The sequence below is a fragment of the Esox lucius genome, chromosome 12 (assembly GCF_011004845.1).
Source record: "Esox lucius isolate fEsoLuc1 chromosome 12, fEsoLuc1.pri, whole genome shotgun sequence".
NCBI classification, from domain to species: Eukaryota; Metazoa; Chordata; class Actinopteri; order Esociformes; family Esocidae; genus Esox; species Esox lucius.
The window spans coordinates 32,417,157-32,430,599 of record NC_047580.1 but is presented as its reverse complement, the minus strand read 5'-3'; the positions used below and the strand labels follow the sequence as shown (position 1 = coordinate 32,430,599).

Sequence of the window (13,443 nt, the reverse complement as noted above, 5' to 3'; positions counted from 1 at the left end):
CACTCTGCACACTTTTTGTCAGCATTCGAGCCGTGAACGTTGACTGTCTCAAGTTATAGAACATCAAAACACGTACCACGTTTTAATGACGTGAGTAACTGGTTTATTCTAGCTTTAAGGAACCTTGCCGTTTTGTGTCTGTGGCTGAGTTCGAGACACTGCACAATTTGACGTGTGTAATAAAATGCACGCCAGAGAAACTCAACGACTCCCACCGCTAAATACATACAGCAAGTACATGAATCTTGTTAAGGACATTTACGGATGAGTGGTGGAATCTAGGCCACATATTGTACACAGAACACCGCCGGGACGCATGTGGATCATATCAGATGGTATACCGCCAAGCTTTAGAGGATATGGTGTGTGTGTGTGTGTGTGTCTGTCTGTGTCCTTGATAGATATGAAAATTACAGTACATAGATTACTGTATTTTCCATGCTAAATCTTTGGGTCTAGCTCTCTGATGACAGGGAGATTACATTTGAATGGAGATTGGCTTTTAATGTTTCGTGTCTTAATGCTCAAACAGTTCAGATGCAAATGTAATATTTTAAAGAGGCACTTCACAGCCCTCTAACCAAAGGCTTGGATTAATCAACCTGGTAAATACGGTGTAAAAAAAACTCATAAAAATAACCGATTGGTATGACCAATGATACCCCTACGGAAATGTTTTAGGAATAATAAAACAATAATTCAGAAATACAGTACAACACAGTATGCAGGAATAGGTATTAAACACACTGTTGGGGCACAAGGGAAGATTTAGCACATTAGAGCGCATACCCTTGGAAGCATGTTATCGTGTAACTGAGTGTGGTTGTCTTGCCATTGATACACCTTCAGCCAGGTCGACATTGTATGTGGGAGTTCTTTCCCAGCTGGCTTACAATCTAACAACCATAGGGCACCTTAGCTGGCCTAACAGTGTCGGAAATGTAGTATTACTAAGTAATAATGACATTAAGCAATGCCCATATTTCAAAATACTGCTCAACAATGCAATGTGAGTGTGTCTTAATGTATTGGTAAAAAGTAACAGTATGAGAAGTACGGTGGATTTAGTTCTTCTGCTTAATACGAACACATCCACAAAAAAGCAATACAGGAATTTACAACTACAACTTTGCTTGGTGTTTTTTTAAGCTGCTGTATTTGTTAAAACAAGCAAGATTAAGATAGAAGTGAAGAGATTGGGGGAAAAAAGAGAAAGAAAATACAAAGAACCATAGAAAAAGGAGGGGGGGGCGTCTTACTTTGAGTTTCAGACTACATGGTCCAGCTAGGGTATTCCATTACTGGGATTCCATTGCTATTCATTAGGAAGTTTGTAGGCCTAACTGGTATGCTGATGCTGTCAGTTATGAGGGAAATATGTTTAACTGGTATGCTAATATTATCAGTTAGGACGGAAATAGGATTGATTGGTATGCTAATATTATCAGTTAGGAAGGGCATATGTTTAACGGGTATGCTAATGCTATCAGTTAGGATGGGTATAGGTTTAACTGGTGTGCTAATGCTATCAGTTAGGAGCGGAATAGGTTTAACTGGTATGCTAATGCTATCAGTTATGAGGAGAATAGGTTTAACTGGAGTCATATGTCTCTCTCAGGTATGCAGCTGCTGTGCAGGATGGCTCTCAGTACTTTGTACTGCTCATCATCACAGACGGCGTCATATCAGACATGGCCCAGACCAAGGAAGCTATCGTCAACGTGAGTGGTCTCCTGGACATCTCCATTACCCATAATGCCTTTTGTAGTCTCTTTCCCACCTTGTCTGTGTGTCCGTCTATCTCTCTCTTTTTTTTTCTCTCTGTTTCTTTCTCGCTTTCTCTCGATATCTCTATCTGTCTGTCTCTGCAGGGCCTTATGGACACTTTAAACTCACCACAGCATCTCTGCCTTTTACCTCAACTGGCTCGCAGCCAGAAACTTTCATTTCTGCTGCTTTGATCCATTCTAGTCTCTGCCACTTTATTTGAGGATTTCTGGTATGTGTGTCCTGTCTGTTTTCCGTTCCAGTTTGCCCTCCAGATTTGTGGTTAATGTTTTTCAATTGTTGTTTGACCAAATTTGGGTTTTGAATATCAACGTCAGCTGAGTGTACAGTGTCGACAATCCAGCTGACCGGTGTGGGAGCGCTGTTCTGCACGTGGCTGACCTCTAACCTGTGATTCCACAGCAGACTGGGTTTAAAGGGAATTTGCGACTGTTAGTCAAACCATTAGAACAGCCACACCTTCCTTTTAAGATCTTGTCTGCTGCTCTATCCTGCCTCGCCAAGCCTTCCAAGCTGCCTTTTCCGAGCCACACCTCCTGACCCAGCTTATCCCACCTGCCTTGCCTCAGCTAAGCCTTCTAACCTCCCGACTTCCTCAAAGCTCCCTAAATTGCTCCCACTCATAGAGGTCCTACACTTCACCATTATGACACTGTGTGCTTCAGCCAAGCCTTCCAGCCTGTCTCAGTCCAAGCCTCACCCTTCCACTTTGCTTTTCTGAAAGCCTCGCTTCTAACCGACCTGCGTGAAAGCCTTATGTGTTGCCTCTGAGAAACCTTCTAGTTCTATCCTACCTCAGCTGCCTCTGTCCAAGTCTTCAATCCACCCTCGGATAAAAGTCTGCCTCTAACCTCCCACAGCCAAGCATTTTGTGTCCTGCTGTCACCTTCAAACACCCAATAAATTGTATTTTGCCTGGGCGAAAAAGAAATCATTTACAGGTCCTTTTTTCACCCGTGCTTTCATAATGCTTTAGTTTTGGATCTGTGGTCCCAGCCTACCTCACATCCACGTATCTGTCCATATTGCAGGCCAGCCCTTGGGCTAAATATTAGCTCCATTCCCTCCCTTTGATTTTCCATGGTTCTCAAATTCCTTAGGTCAGTGAACTATACAGTGCAATTATTTCAGTCCGAAACCTGAATTATTTCATTTTTTTTCCCTCTCACATTACTCGCCAATAATGAATTAGGGCCACTCTATTACATCTCTCATTGTCCCCAGAAAACGTAATATTCCTGACTTTGGACCGGACCAGCTCAGCAGCGTGGCACTAGATAAGAGGAGACTGTCTGTGTGCTGGCAGTTCAAACCCAAGTCACCAGTGGCGTGGTGGAGGGGCTGCCTCTCTGAAGGATTTGTCACGATGAGAATGGTTGAAATGAATCTTCTGACTATATGTATAAATATCCAGCTGTCCTATATATAATCTTCTGACTATATATTTATACATATATATATATAGTCAGAAGATTCATATTTATTTTTAGAGATGCCCATGTCGTAGTGCTGAAGAGTGGAGCGCATTGTAACAACAGGTAGAGATCAAGGTAGTCAAAGTTCCTGCATACATCATTTTTCAATTTTTCCAGTTCAAAAGTAAACGTGTGTATCTTCTATGGTCCGATCCCTTAGGTTTGAAGGGATCTTACGAACAGTGTTGACTCTGTAATGTAGGTTTGTGATTTAGTCAAAACAGTGTGGAATGTATTAATACACATGTGTTTATTAAATAGAGAAACATGTTTGTGTGTCAAAGAGAGCCAAAGAGAGAGGGGAAGGGGTGAGGACGGGGAGTGATGGATGGAAGAAAGAGGACAGAGAGAAGTAAAGAGAGCAAAAACAACAGAGGGAAGTCCCCCTTTTCTTGAAACTCCTATCTGTGACAAACCATTTCCCCCCCGGAGGCTTTCCAGAATCACTGACCCACTTGCATCCTGTGCCCACACACACACACACACACACACTCACCTCCTCTTCTCCCGAGTCCAAATGTGTTTTCACCCTGGACATATTGATGCCACAGAGCTTTTACAATACACCTCTGTGATGTTGTATAGACCGCCTCCCCCTCCACACCTACATTCCCTTAGACCGCCTCCCCCTCCACACCTACATTCCCTTAGACCGCCTCCCCCTCCGCACCTACATTCCCTTAGACCGCCTCCCCCTCCGCACCTACATTCCCTTAGACCGCCTCCCCCTCCGCACCTACATTCCCTTAGACCACCTCCCCCTCCGCACCTACATTCCCTTAGACCGCCTCCCCCTCCGCACCTACATTCCCTTAGACCGCCTCCCCCTCCGCACCTACATTCCCTAAGACCGCCTCCCCCTCCGCACCTACATTCCCTTAGACCGCCTCCCCCTCCGCACCTGCATTCCCTTCAGGGGGCCGTTTATCTATGGGTGGTAGAATAACATAGACTGGTCCATTACGTTGATGTGCGGGGATGGAAGTACACTTTAGATATGCTAAGAGCTGAGATTAGTGTTAATATAATATATTTACAGTTTACGGTCCATGACTGCCTGTTTGATGATTGATAACAGTTCGTGCTCATGGCGTTTCGGTTCACGAGGCACTGGGTCATAATTAGCTGGTCTTGATGACTGGAGCATCTGCTACTGGGTCATTTGCTGTTCGTACTGAAATTATGTTTAAGTCATTTAGCAGATGTACTTATCCAGAGTTACTTACAGTAATAAATGGTACATTTTCATGTTTTTCTTTTTACTTCCTGCCATCCCCGGGGGTGGGATAACCCTGGCATTGCACTGGAGGCACCATGCTCTATTTTACCAACTGTGCTACAAATTTGCATTATTTAACTATATATGTACCTTTACCTATAAGCCAACTCACATTATAATCACTTAGCAGTGGCTGTTATCATGTTGCTACGGCACCAAGCAGCATATACAGTCAACGAGGCGATGGTAATGGGTTTCAATGTTGGGAGTGGAATGTGATGTGAAGTATTTTGAAAAAGGGATGTTTTGACCTCAATGCAGACTACTAAAAATTGTTCAGTATGATGTGTTACTGTCCTCTGCTCTGTACTGGTTCTCTACAGAATACATTTTTAAAAACAGTTTAGAAAGGATTGTTCTGCATTGTTCTGTGTTCTTTGATGAGAATGAGTTGCTTTTCGTTATACCAGAATAATCTCAAATATGTGTTAAAAATATCTGTGAAAAATGTCCTTTATACACTGAACAACCATATCAGAAAAGCTACAATGCTTTTGATTGTCCTACAGGACAAGAGGTCATGACTGGCTAAAACCCTTTTATAATTATTTACTCTCCGCTTTCCTGTTGGCAGCTATACATCCACAAATGACATATATACATGGACAAATTGTTCTGTTGTTCCAATCCTGATGTGCTAATTCATTATCCAGACCAAATGTCAGACTAGGGCAGAGCTCCACCACGGCACATTGAGAATGACTGCACATTGCCCTGTGCTGGAGCGACGGCAAGCAGCCAAGCAGACGGCGATGAGCTGCAGATGCTGGTCCTTGTATCTCGTCCAATGGCCTTCTTGTCTCTGGCTGCTTTGTGACTGGATTAACGGACTCTGCAGACTGTTAAATTGAGTTTCTGCCATTGAATATGCCCGCTGGATCATGCACAGTTTGAACAAAGATAAGCCGGGTCTTTTGAGGACATGGACTTTTAATATAGGATCAGTCATTTTCCATTTTATGTTTCTTTGTATTTTTTATTAATCGTTAATTTATTTTGTAAAACTACGATACATTCAACTCGGTATGTTTTATGCCTGACACTTTACCCGTGTATGCAGTCAAAACAAAACCAGAATGTTGACAGTGTCAGGTGGAATCTAGTTGTCTTTCTGTCCTCTCTGTTCTGCAGGCTGCTAAGCTTCCGATGTCGATCATCATTGTCGGAGTGGGACAAGCGGAGTTTGATGGTGAGATTATTTTATAATTACAAATGTCATATTTTATCATATTTCAATTTCATTAACTAGTAAGCAGGTTTGAGGGGAAATATTTTTAAGAGAATAAGATCCTGCAGGTTTAAAATGGTGTTATGACTTGGCGTTAAGAAATGTTCCAGGATCGTTGACCCATATTAAAGAAATCAATGATAATAAATTAGCATACAGGAATTAATCAACGTTACTTTCTCTGTTAAATATGCCCAGTGTTCTGTTTGTAAACAACCCTGGCCCAAATACAGTGAATTGGATGTTTTATAAATAATGAAATAAACTTAAGCGAGTTCTTGAGGCATTGAGGAAAGTTTCAGTAAGCAGTGTTAACTTAATTGGCACATTCAGAGAAAGTCCCTTGTTAATAAGCAGATGTCTAAACCCAGTCCACAGATGTTGCATTCAATCTAAATATTGAAAAACATATGGTCACAACTTTGATCCTCCTCAAAGCTGGTGCTTCGTGTGCTTTTACAGGGGCTAGCTGGTGTTGACTTGAATAATATACTTATTTTGCATGATTAATTACAGAGCTTGGGAATGTTCTCATGAATAAAAGCCAGTTTTAATTATCTATATAGAGGTCATCATAACGGCCTACAAAAACACTGACTCCCATAATGCACCACAGTTTAAACTGGTGAAATCTCTGGTGGACAGACTATGTAAACACAAATGTCCTCATAGATGAGTCACGGATCCACGGAGCCGACAGTAACAAACAATATTAGTTCTAGAGCTTTGGAGTAATCGTGATTTCGCAGATGTGGAGGTAGAATCCCTGCTACCTGAGATGACATTCAAAGTTGGAAAGCGAGCAGTTTTCATGACGCTCTGGGTTCACCAAGGTGGAAGCTGGTGTTAAAACTCTGCCCATTTAAAAACTGCCCTAAGCTACAAGTTGAAAGGAAACTGAGCCTAAGAACCTTTGGTCCTGCACTTAGCAGTAAGTCAAGCGAACCTGAGTGAATGAATAATGCGAGCAAGTGTTACTTATTTATTTTATTTTTTGCAATAATAAGGTTTTCTAATAATGGGTGGTTCAGTCAGCTGTCTAAACACTCTCTTCTGTGCAGCCATGGTGGAGTTGGATGGTGATGACATCAGGATCTCCTCGAGGGGGAAGCTGGCAGAGAGAGATATTGTGCAGGTAGAGCTTCCTCTCCCTTCTGTCTGAGCGATACATGTCACTGAGAAGTTATGCAGTCAAGAAGCCCCTGACGATAGCGACCGTGGGCAGAGGTGTGGGGTGGTGGCGTTTGTGAAACCTCCACGCCACCAACCCATCCATCTCGCTTACTGTATCAGGAAAATGAATCATGAGTGTAAAAAAATCGACAAGAAAAAAATAAAAACCACACAGTTCCACTTGATGAAAATGTCCCTAGTTGAAATATCAATAGAAATTTGATGTGACAGAACGGGGCCTCTTCACCCCACGCTCCAGTTGGAAACTGATCGGAGTGTTCTAGAACTGTCCGCACATCTCTCTCCTGGTTGGCCAGCACTGTGTTCCATTCAGAGTACATTGTGTTTCCGACTTAATGTCTAACTCTCGTAATTGCGGTCAGTTTGTCCCATTCAGAGACTACATGGACCGCACAGGTAACCACGTGTTGAGCATGGCCCGGCTGGCCAAGGACGTTCTGGCTGAGATCCCGGACCAACTCATCCTCTACATGAAGAACAGAGGCATCAAACCCTGTTCCCTCCCTCCGCCCTATGAAGAACCCGGCGCTGAGGACCACGACCACACCCTGACCACCCCCATCTGAGTTCCACACACACCCCCGATCTGAGGCCCCAACCCTGGGGAGGACGTGAGGCAATGGTGGGTGGCAGTCTGAATGGTGGACCACTCGTGGAGAACACCAAATGGAAATGTGGAAATGCTTGGCGGCATCTTCCTTTTATTGTTTTAATTTTTTATCTGGGTTGTCATGCGGAAAACAATTAAGTCTCCATTTTGTTTGGAGCGAACCTTCAGAGACTGTTTTGGAGAAAGGCCCTTCCTTTTTGAGTTTTGTTCTGAATTTCATAGCTTGATGGAAGCTGGCAGAAAGAGCCACAGGATGCAATACAGAGTAAGAAAGGAAATGAGGAAGGAAAGAAAGGTGCAGCAGGACATGGCATGATGTTAGGTGTAAGTGGTGTTGTAAAGAGTAGCATAACATTTTTAGTGAAGGTATTTTTTAGGAAATTGTTGTGTAACTACATGCCGGTCAGTATCACGTTTCTACGTGTTACCGTTTGGAGTGTGTGTTGGACTCTGGAAACATTCAATTTATTGTTTATTTATTGTAAAAAAAAAAAAAAAAAGAAGGTATTTATTCATGTTGGGGGATCCAAAGTCATTTTTCTTCATATTTTAACATTTCTATTTATTCATTTCTATTTGGTGGGGAGTTGGATCTTGACATAATTATTTATTCACACTTCGAACGAGTACAGTAATATAAAGCATGTGATAGAAAAGGTTAAACTGTTTAGAAATAGTTGTCAGTAATCAAGATGAATCCTTTTCTATTTTCGACTAACAGTAACATTGGGACCCATGCTTGTAATGATTTCCCAGCATCCTGCATTTCCCAGTGCAGCATGTATCAACACAATGCACTAACGGCTGTCCAAATAAGAAGCACAAAGATCATACACAACATTAATATGACGACAAACAGGCAACCCCATCAAAGACATTGGAAAGGATTGCACAGTTGCAGAATGAAATGTCTTCCAACTCTAGAATGCTGTCATAACCAAGAAGAAATCCAGAATAAATTAACTCCCTCGTAGTTTAAGCAATAAGACATGGGGATTGAAGCAAACTAACAGCAATGCGATGTGGGGATTTGTAGCATCTGGCCAATATATCACGGATAAGGACTGTTCTTATAGACAACGGAAAGCAGATAGAGGCCATTGCTGTGGTATGTTGACAGTACACCACAAAAACCACTCTGCATTATAGTTATTCCAAAACCAATTAGCAATACAATTCAAACAGGACTATTTAAGGGTTTCAGATACACATGGTATACAGTCTCATATACCAATGGCTTTCAGCATTCAGGGTTAGACCTATACGATTTACAATACAGTTTGTATGTGCAGTCAGGCCCGATCATAGGAACGGTATTTAAATGGTATTAGCAGGTGGGTAGAAGGCCCTGGTAGGGCATTGTAGAGTCCTTCCATTGTATTTGCTGTGGTTGGTGTTATATGTTTTATTCTTCTTTAAACTTTGCATGCAGTGCCATGGATATCAAGTGAGATTAGCAAAAACCGTGAGAAGGTGCCCAAATGCTGATTACACACTTTTTGCAAAGTGTCATGTCAGCTATATTTATTATTTGTGTAACAATAGATTATTTTATTGCCCCAGAGGAGTTGAATACTGGAACAATCCTTTCTGCACAGTACGGAACAGTTAGCAGACAACAGACAGGGAGTGTAGCCTATTTACTCATGCTTTTGGCGATCGTACTATATATTACGTTTGTTCCCAATAACAGTTAACAGACAGTCGACACAGTAAAAGAGCAGTTGACACACAGTACCAATTGTCTAACTAAATTTCAGTCTTACACGTGTTGCCATTTGTCTACATACATGTTCAGGTGACTGACTGGGGTTTGAACCAGGGTTTCACGTTTACACAGTTGTATTAACCCACAGAGGGAAAGCCTAGCAATTTGGGTTCTCATTGTTGACGTATTGAAACAGATTGTTGATGCATTGCCATGTTTAAAGATGCAGTCTGGGACTTTTGCGTTAAATTATTCTTATTATTTATTTATTTTTATGTTTATATCCTGTAAGGTATCTACAAGTAGGATCCCCATCATTCATCAGTCAGCCATGAAATTTCAAGTTTGAAAGTGAGCACTTTTGGTGACATGGGGCACATATTGGCACATATTACAAAACATTTCTGACCCTTTTTAGCTCAATATTGCCAGAGGCCAAAAATTGCAGACTGCATCTTGTAGTTGTTAATGCAGGACGATCTTTACGTTGTTGATACATTGCCATCTTTAAGTTGTTACTACATTATCATCTTTATGTTCTTGATACATTTGCCATCTTTAAGTTGTTACTGTATTATCATCTTTACGTTCTTGATACATTTGCCATCTTTAAGTTGTTACTGTATTATCATCTTTACGTTCTTGATACATTTGCCATCTTTAAGTTGTTAAGTTGTCGATACATTGCCATCTTAAAGTTGTTGATGCATTACCACATCCATTAAGTTGTCGATACATTTCCATGTTTTAGTTGTTGATGCATTACAACATTCATTAAGTTGTCGATACATCGCCTTCCTGGAGGAGCTGTGTCTTCTCTGCCTGGTCAGGCTGAAGTGGGAAAACACCAGATGGGTAAAATCTGTCTACAATATTGATTGTGTGTTTTTCTACAGTGGATGGATGTGCGTATTGTGTCTTCTTTTGTTGAGTTAAAGACCAAAACGGCCCATGCAGTCCTGGATACAGTATGCCCAGAAGGTGTGTTACGAAAGCACATTCGATAATCCAGTATCTAAATGATCCAAATGTGCCTACAGTGTGGAAACTCAAAACTCCGTTCAACATTATGTTAGTTTCATAGCCACAGTTTAGTTCCCCAATTATACTGTTGGAACGTATAATTACTAACGTCTAGAATTATGACTGTTTCACTTGTGAAGTTAAGCCACGTGAACTTAACAAATATGTATTAACTATTATTACTTTGTCTGTAGCGACAGATGTGCTACTATACTTTTGTATTGACTGAGAACAATGCACGCAGGGCCAGAAAATCTATTTTACAAAAGGTAGTGGAAGTATACTGCATGAATGACAACAAGGTTTTGTTGTACATTTTTCAAAGTCAGCACTTGTTTACAATTTTGCCTGGCTGGCTAAAGCTATCTTTACATTGCCTCGAGATGTGAGTACATATTGATAGAAAAGTTCAAAGTTATCTGTGCGAGAGGTCTAGTTTTTAAATCTGTTCGTTAGTTTGCTCCTGAATATTTGTCCTTTTTTAAAAGATCATTAAAGGTGTTGTTTATTCCTCAGACGTGCATAGATTCTGTGATTAGGAAGAGCTGTGAACTGGTAGTAAACAAGTGATGTTTTCCTGTTTTTATTTTTGTTGTTGTTGTCAAATTCAATAAATATGTGTCTTTGGTTTACATAGTGTTTCCCAATCCTAGTTCCAATGCCTAGTTCCAGTGTGACAATTTAGCTCTTGCCCTAACACTCACATCCCTGACTCAGATTAAAGGCTTGAAGATTACAACAGTTGATTGGTTCAGTAATATTGTTAGTGATGCTGGGGCAACAGCAAATCTCTCGGGATACCAGGACCAGGAAACACTGGGTTACCAAAGCAATTGTGGGAGAATTTAACCACTGGAGCTTGTATCAGGTCTTTGTACATAAGCCCCAGGTCAAGTCGATACTTGGTATCCAGAAGGATGCCAATAATGTTTATAATAATTGCAATTGACCCGGTAGATGGAGTGGTGTTCCAGAAAAACATCTCAAACAATTCAGGGTACCCTGAACATATCCATCTCCTCTCACCAAGATAAGGGAGTTTCTGAGTTTTAGCTTCCAGAATGGCTGTTTCGTTTTCAAATCATTAAGCTAAGTGAACCATTTAAAAAGGTCCTCATGGCGACAGTAAAACGTAACGTAACGGACATCATGGAACCAACAGGTGGAGCACAATGCCCACCACTGTAACAGTAGCCTACCATACTGTAAGCCACAAGAATTTGGGTTACATGCATAACAATTAATATCACTAGCGTTTCAATTAATTAAAAACATTATTAATAATCACCCACATGTGTAAGCCTATTTGATAATTAAATAATGCCACGTCAGTTGCCAATTTACTTTGATAATTTCCGCCAGGCTTTCAATCTGGCTTTTTCTGCAGCTGTCGAGTTTTCTTTCAGTTATTACCGGGGAGGAATTGCAAAGCTACACACAGGACATATCGGCCAACGCGAAACCACATTGGGTTATATAGGACATTGAGTGGTTGAGTAAGTTGGCCAGATAAATGATTGGCTGCCTGGAAGAATGATCACGTAAAAACATTATTCTGAATAATTTAAAGGATCTATTCGAGGTCCAATAATTTGTAATGCACGGCGCTCAGCGCAGCCTCCAAAATCGGATATTCCGCGTATAAGGACTGGCCATGGTGAAGGAATCTGATTGGTGGATAAGCTCCGCGTCCTATTCTCTTGGGCAGGATCAGATAGCAGGTAGGTAGCAAGCTCAGTTCAGAGAATTTGTTTCTATGGTTTCTGGTCAGGCCACACTAGGTGCTATCTTTCTGTAGCCGAAAACACAAGTTTGAGTTTGTTGAAGTTCTGGTTTGACAGAGCTCACTAGGTCATGAATCCACCTTTCTGGAATACCCCTTCTGTGCATGTTTGTGCCAAAATGGTAAGAAGTTTGGTGACCCCTCCTCGTGCGACCCCTCTAACTAATAGTCTGTAATAGGCAGGCACTTCCTGAATGAGCCATCTACTGTATAAGATGATTGTGATTGTGATAATGATAGACCAGAAGTAGAAACCGCAGTCATCCAGCATGTTACATCCCTGATTTCCCCTGGTATTTATTTCTAACAGCTAGGTGTTTTTTGTTTATTTTTTCATTATCTGATAGCTAAAGGTGTTCGTTTCTCCTTGCCACTATTTACTAATCTGTTCAGGGTGTTTAACGGCATAGAAATAGAATCACGTGATATAATAGCCATGCTTTACTGCGTGTTCTGTTCCCGCTCTCGGTCTACGGTTTTGCATGCCGATGATAAATGACACTTTTCCAAACCAAATGTTGGACATAACTGTTGTCATTCTGTGGTTTGTGAAATGCTTTGTAATGGATTGCCTTAATAAATGACTGAAGATGAATAAAATAATGGGAAAAAAAATTTGCCGGATGTCAGAGTTCACAATGTGGTAAATGAACATGTACTGCCCTTGCTCAGGTGTATTCACCGCATCTGGCTATGGAAACCGCCGGCCATTAAAGGAGCAAAAGAAGCAAACGGAGAGGCCTTGAATTTCTGCAAAATAAACGTTGTTAAAATCGTTACTCTTAGTAAATGGTCATCTTTAAAGAACGTTATACCCATATTTAACACTATGAAATCAACCATCTACTGTACACCTCCATTATGACTGACAGCTAAGACTTTTCATTTCAGGACATTATGATTCATGTGTTGTTTCTACTGTATGGCTTCCTGCTGGAATCTTATTATCCAATCACAAAAAATGCTACAGTGGGGAGAACAGGTATTTGATACACTGCCGATTTTGCAGGTTTGCCTACTTACAAAGCATGTAGAGGTCTGTAATTTTTATCATAGGTACACTTCAACTGTGAGAGACATGTTTGGAGGAAGAAGAAGGATGAGTACAACCCCAAGAACACCATCCCAACCGTGAAGCATGGAGGTGGAAACATCATTCTTTGGGGATGCTTTTCTGAAAAGGGGACAGGACGACTGCACCGTATTGAGGGGAGGATGGATGGGGCCATGTATCGCGAGATCTTGGCCAACAACCTCCTTCCCTCAGTAAGAGCATTGAAGATGGGTCGTGGCTGGGTCTTCCAGCATGACAACGACCCAAAACACACAGCCAGGGCATCTAAGGAGTGGTTCCG

General features: G+C 41.4%; 1 protein-coding gene across 2 annotated transcripts in view; it reads left to right on the top strand.

Annotated features, from left to right (window-relative positions):
- The window catches only part of LOC105023799 (copine-5), a 110,705-nt gene extending 99,768 nt beyond the window's left edge, over window positions 1-10,937 (top strand). For both annotated transcript variants that reach the window (XM_013136389.4, XM_013136388.4), the window contains 4 exons: window positions 1,619-1,721; window positions 5,674-5,731; window positions 6,832-6,905; window positions 7,327-10,937. In XM_013136389.4, coding sequence (XP_012991843.1) covers window positions 1,619-1,721; window positions 5,674-5,731; window positions 6,832-6,905; window positions 7,327-7,530 — 439 coding nt within the window. In that variant the 3' untranslated portion in view covers window positions 7,531-10,937. The remainder of the gene's footprint in view (window positions 1-1,618; window positions 1,722-5,673; window positions 5,732-6,831; window positions 6,906-7,326) is intronic.
- Window positions 10,938-13,443: the final 2,506 nt, after the last annotated feature.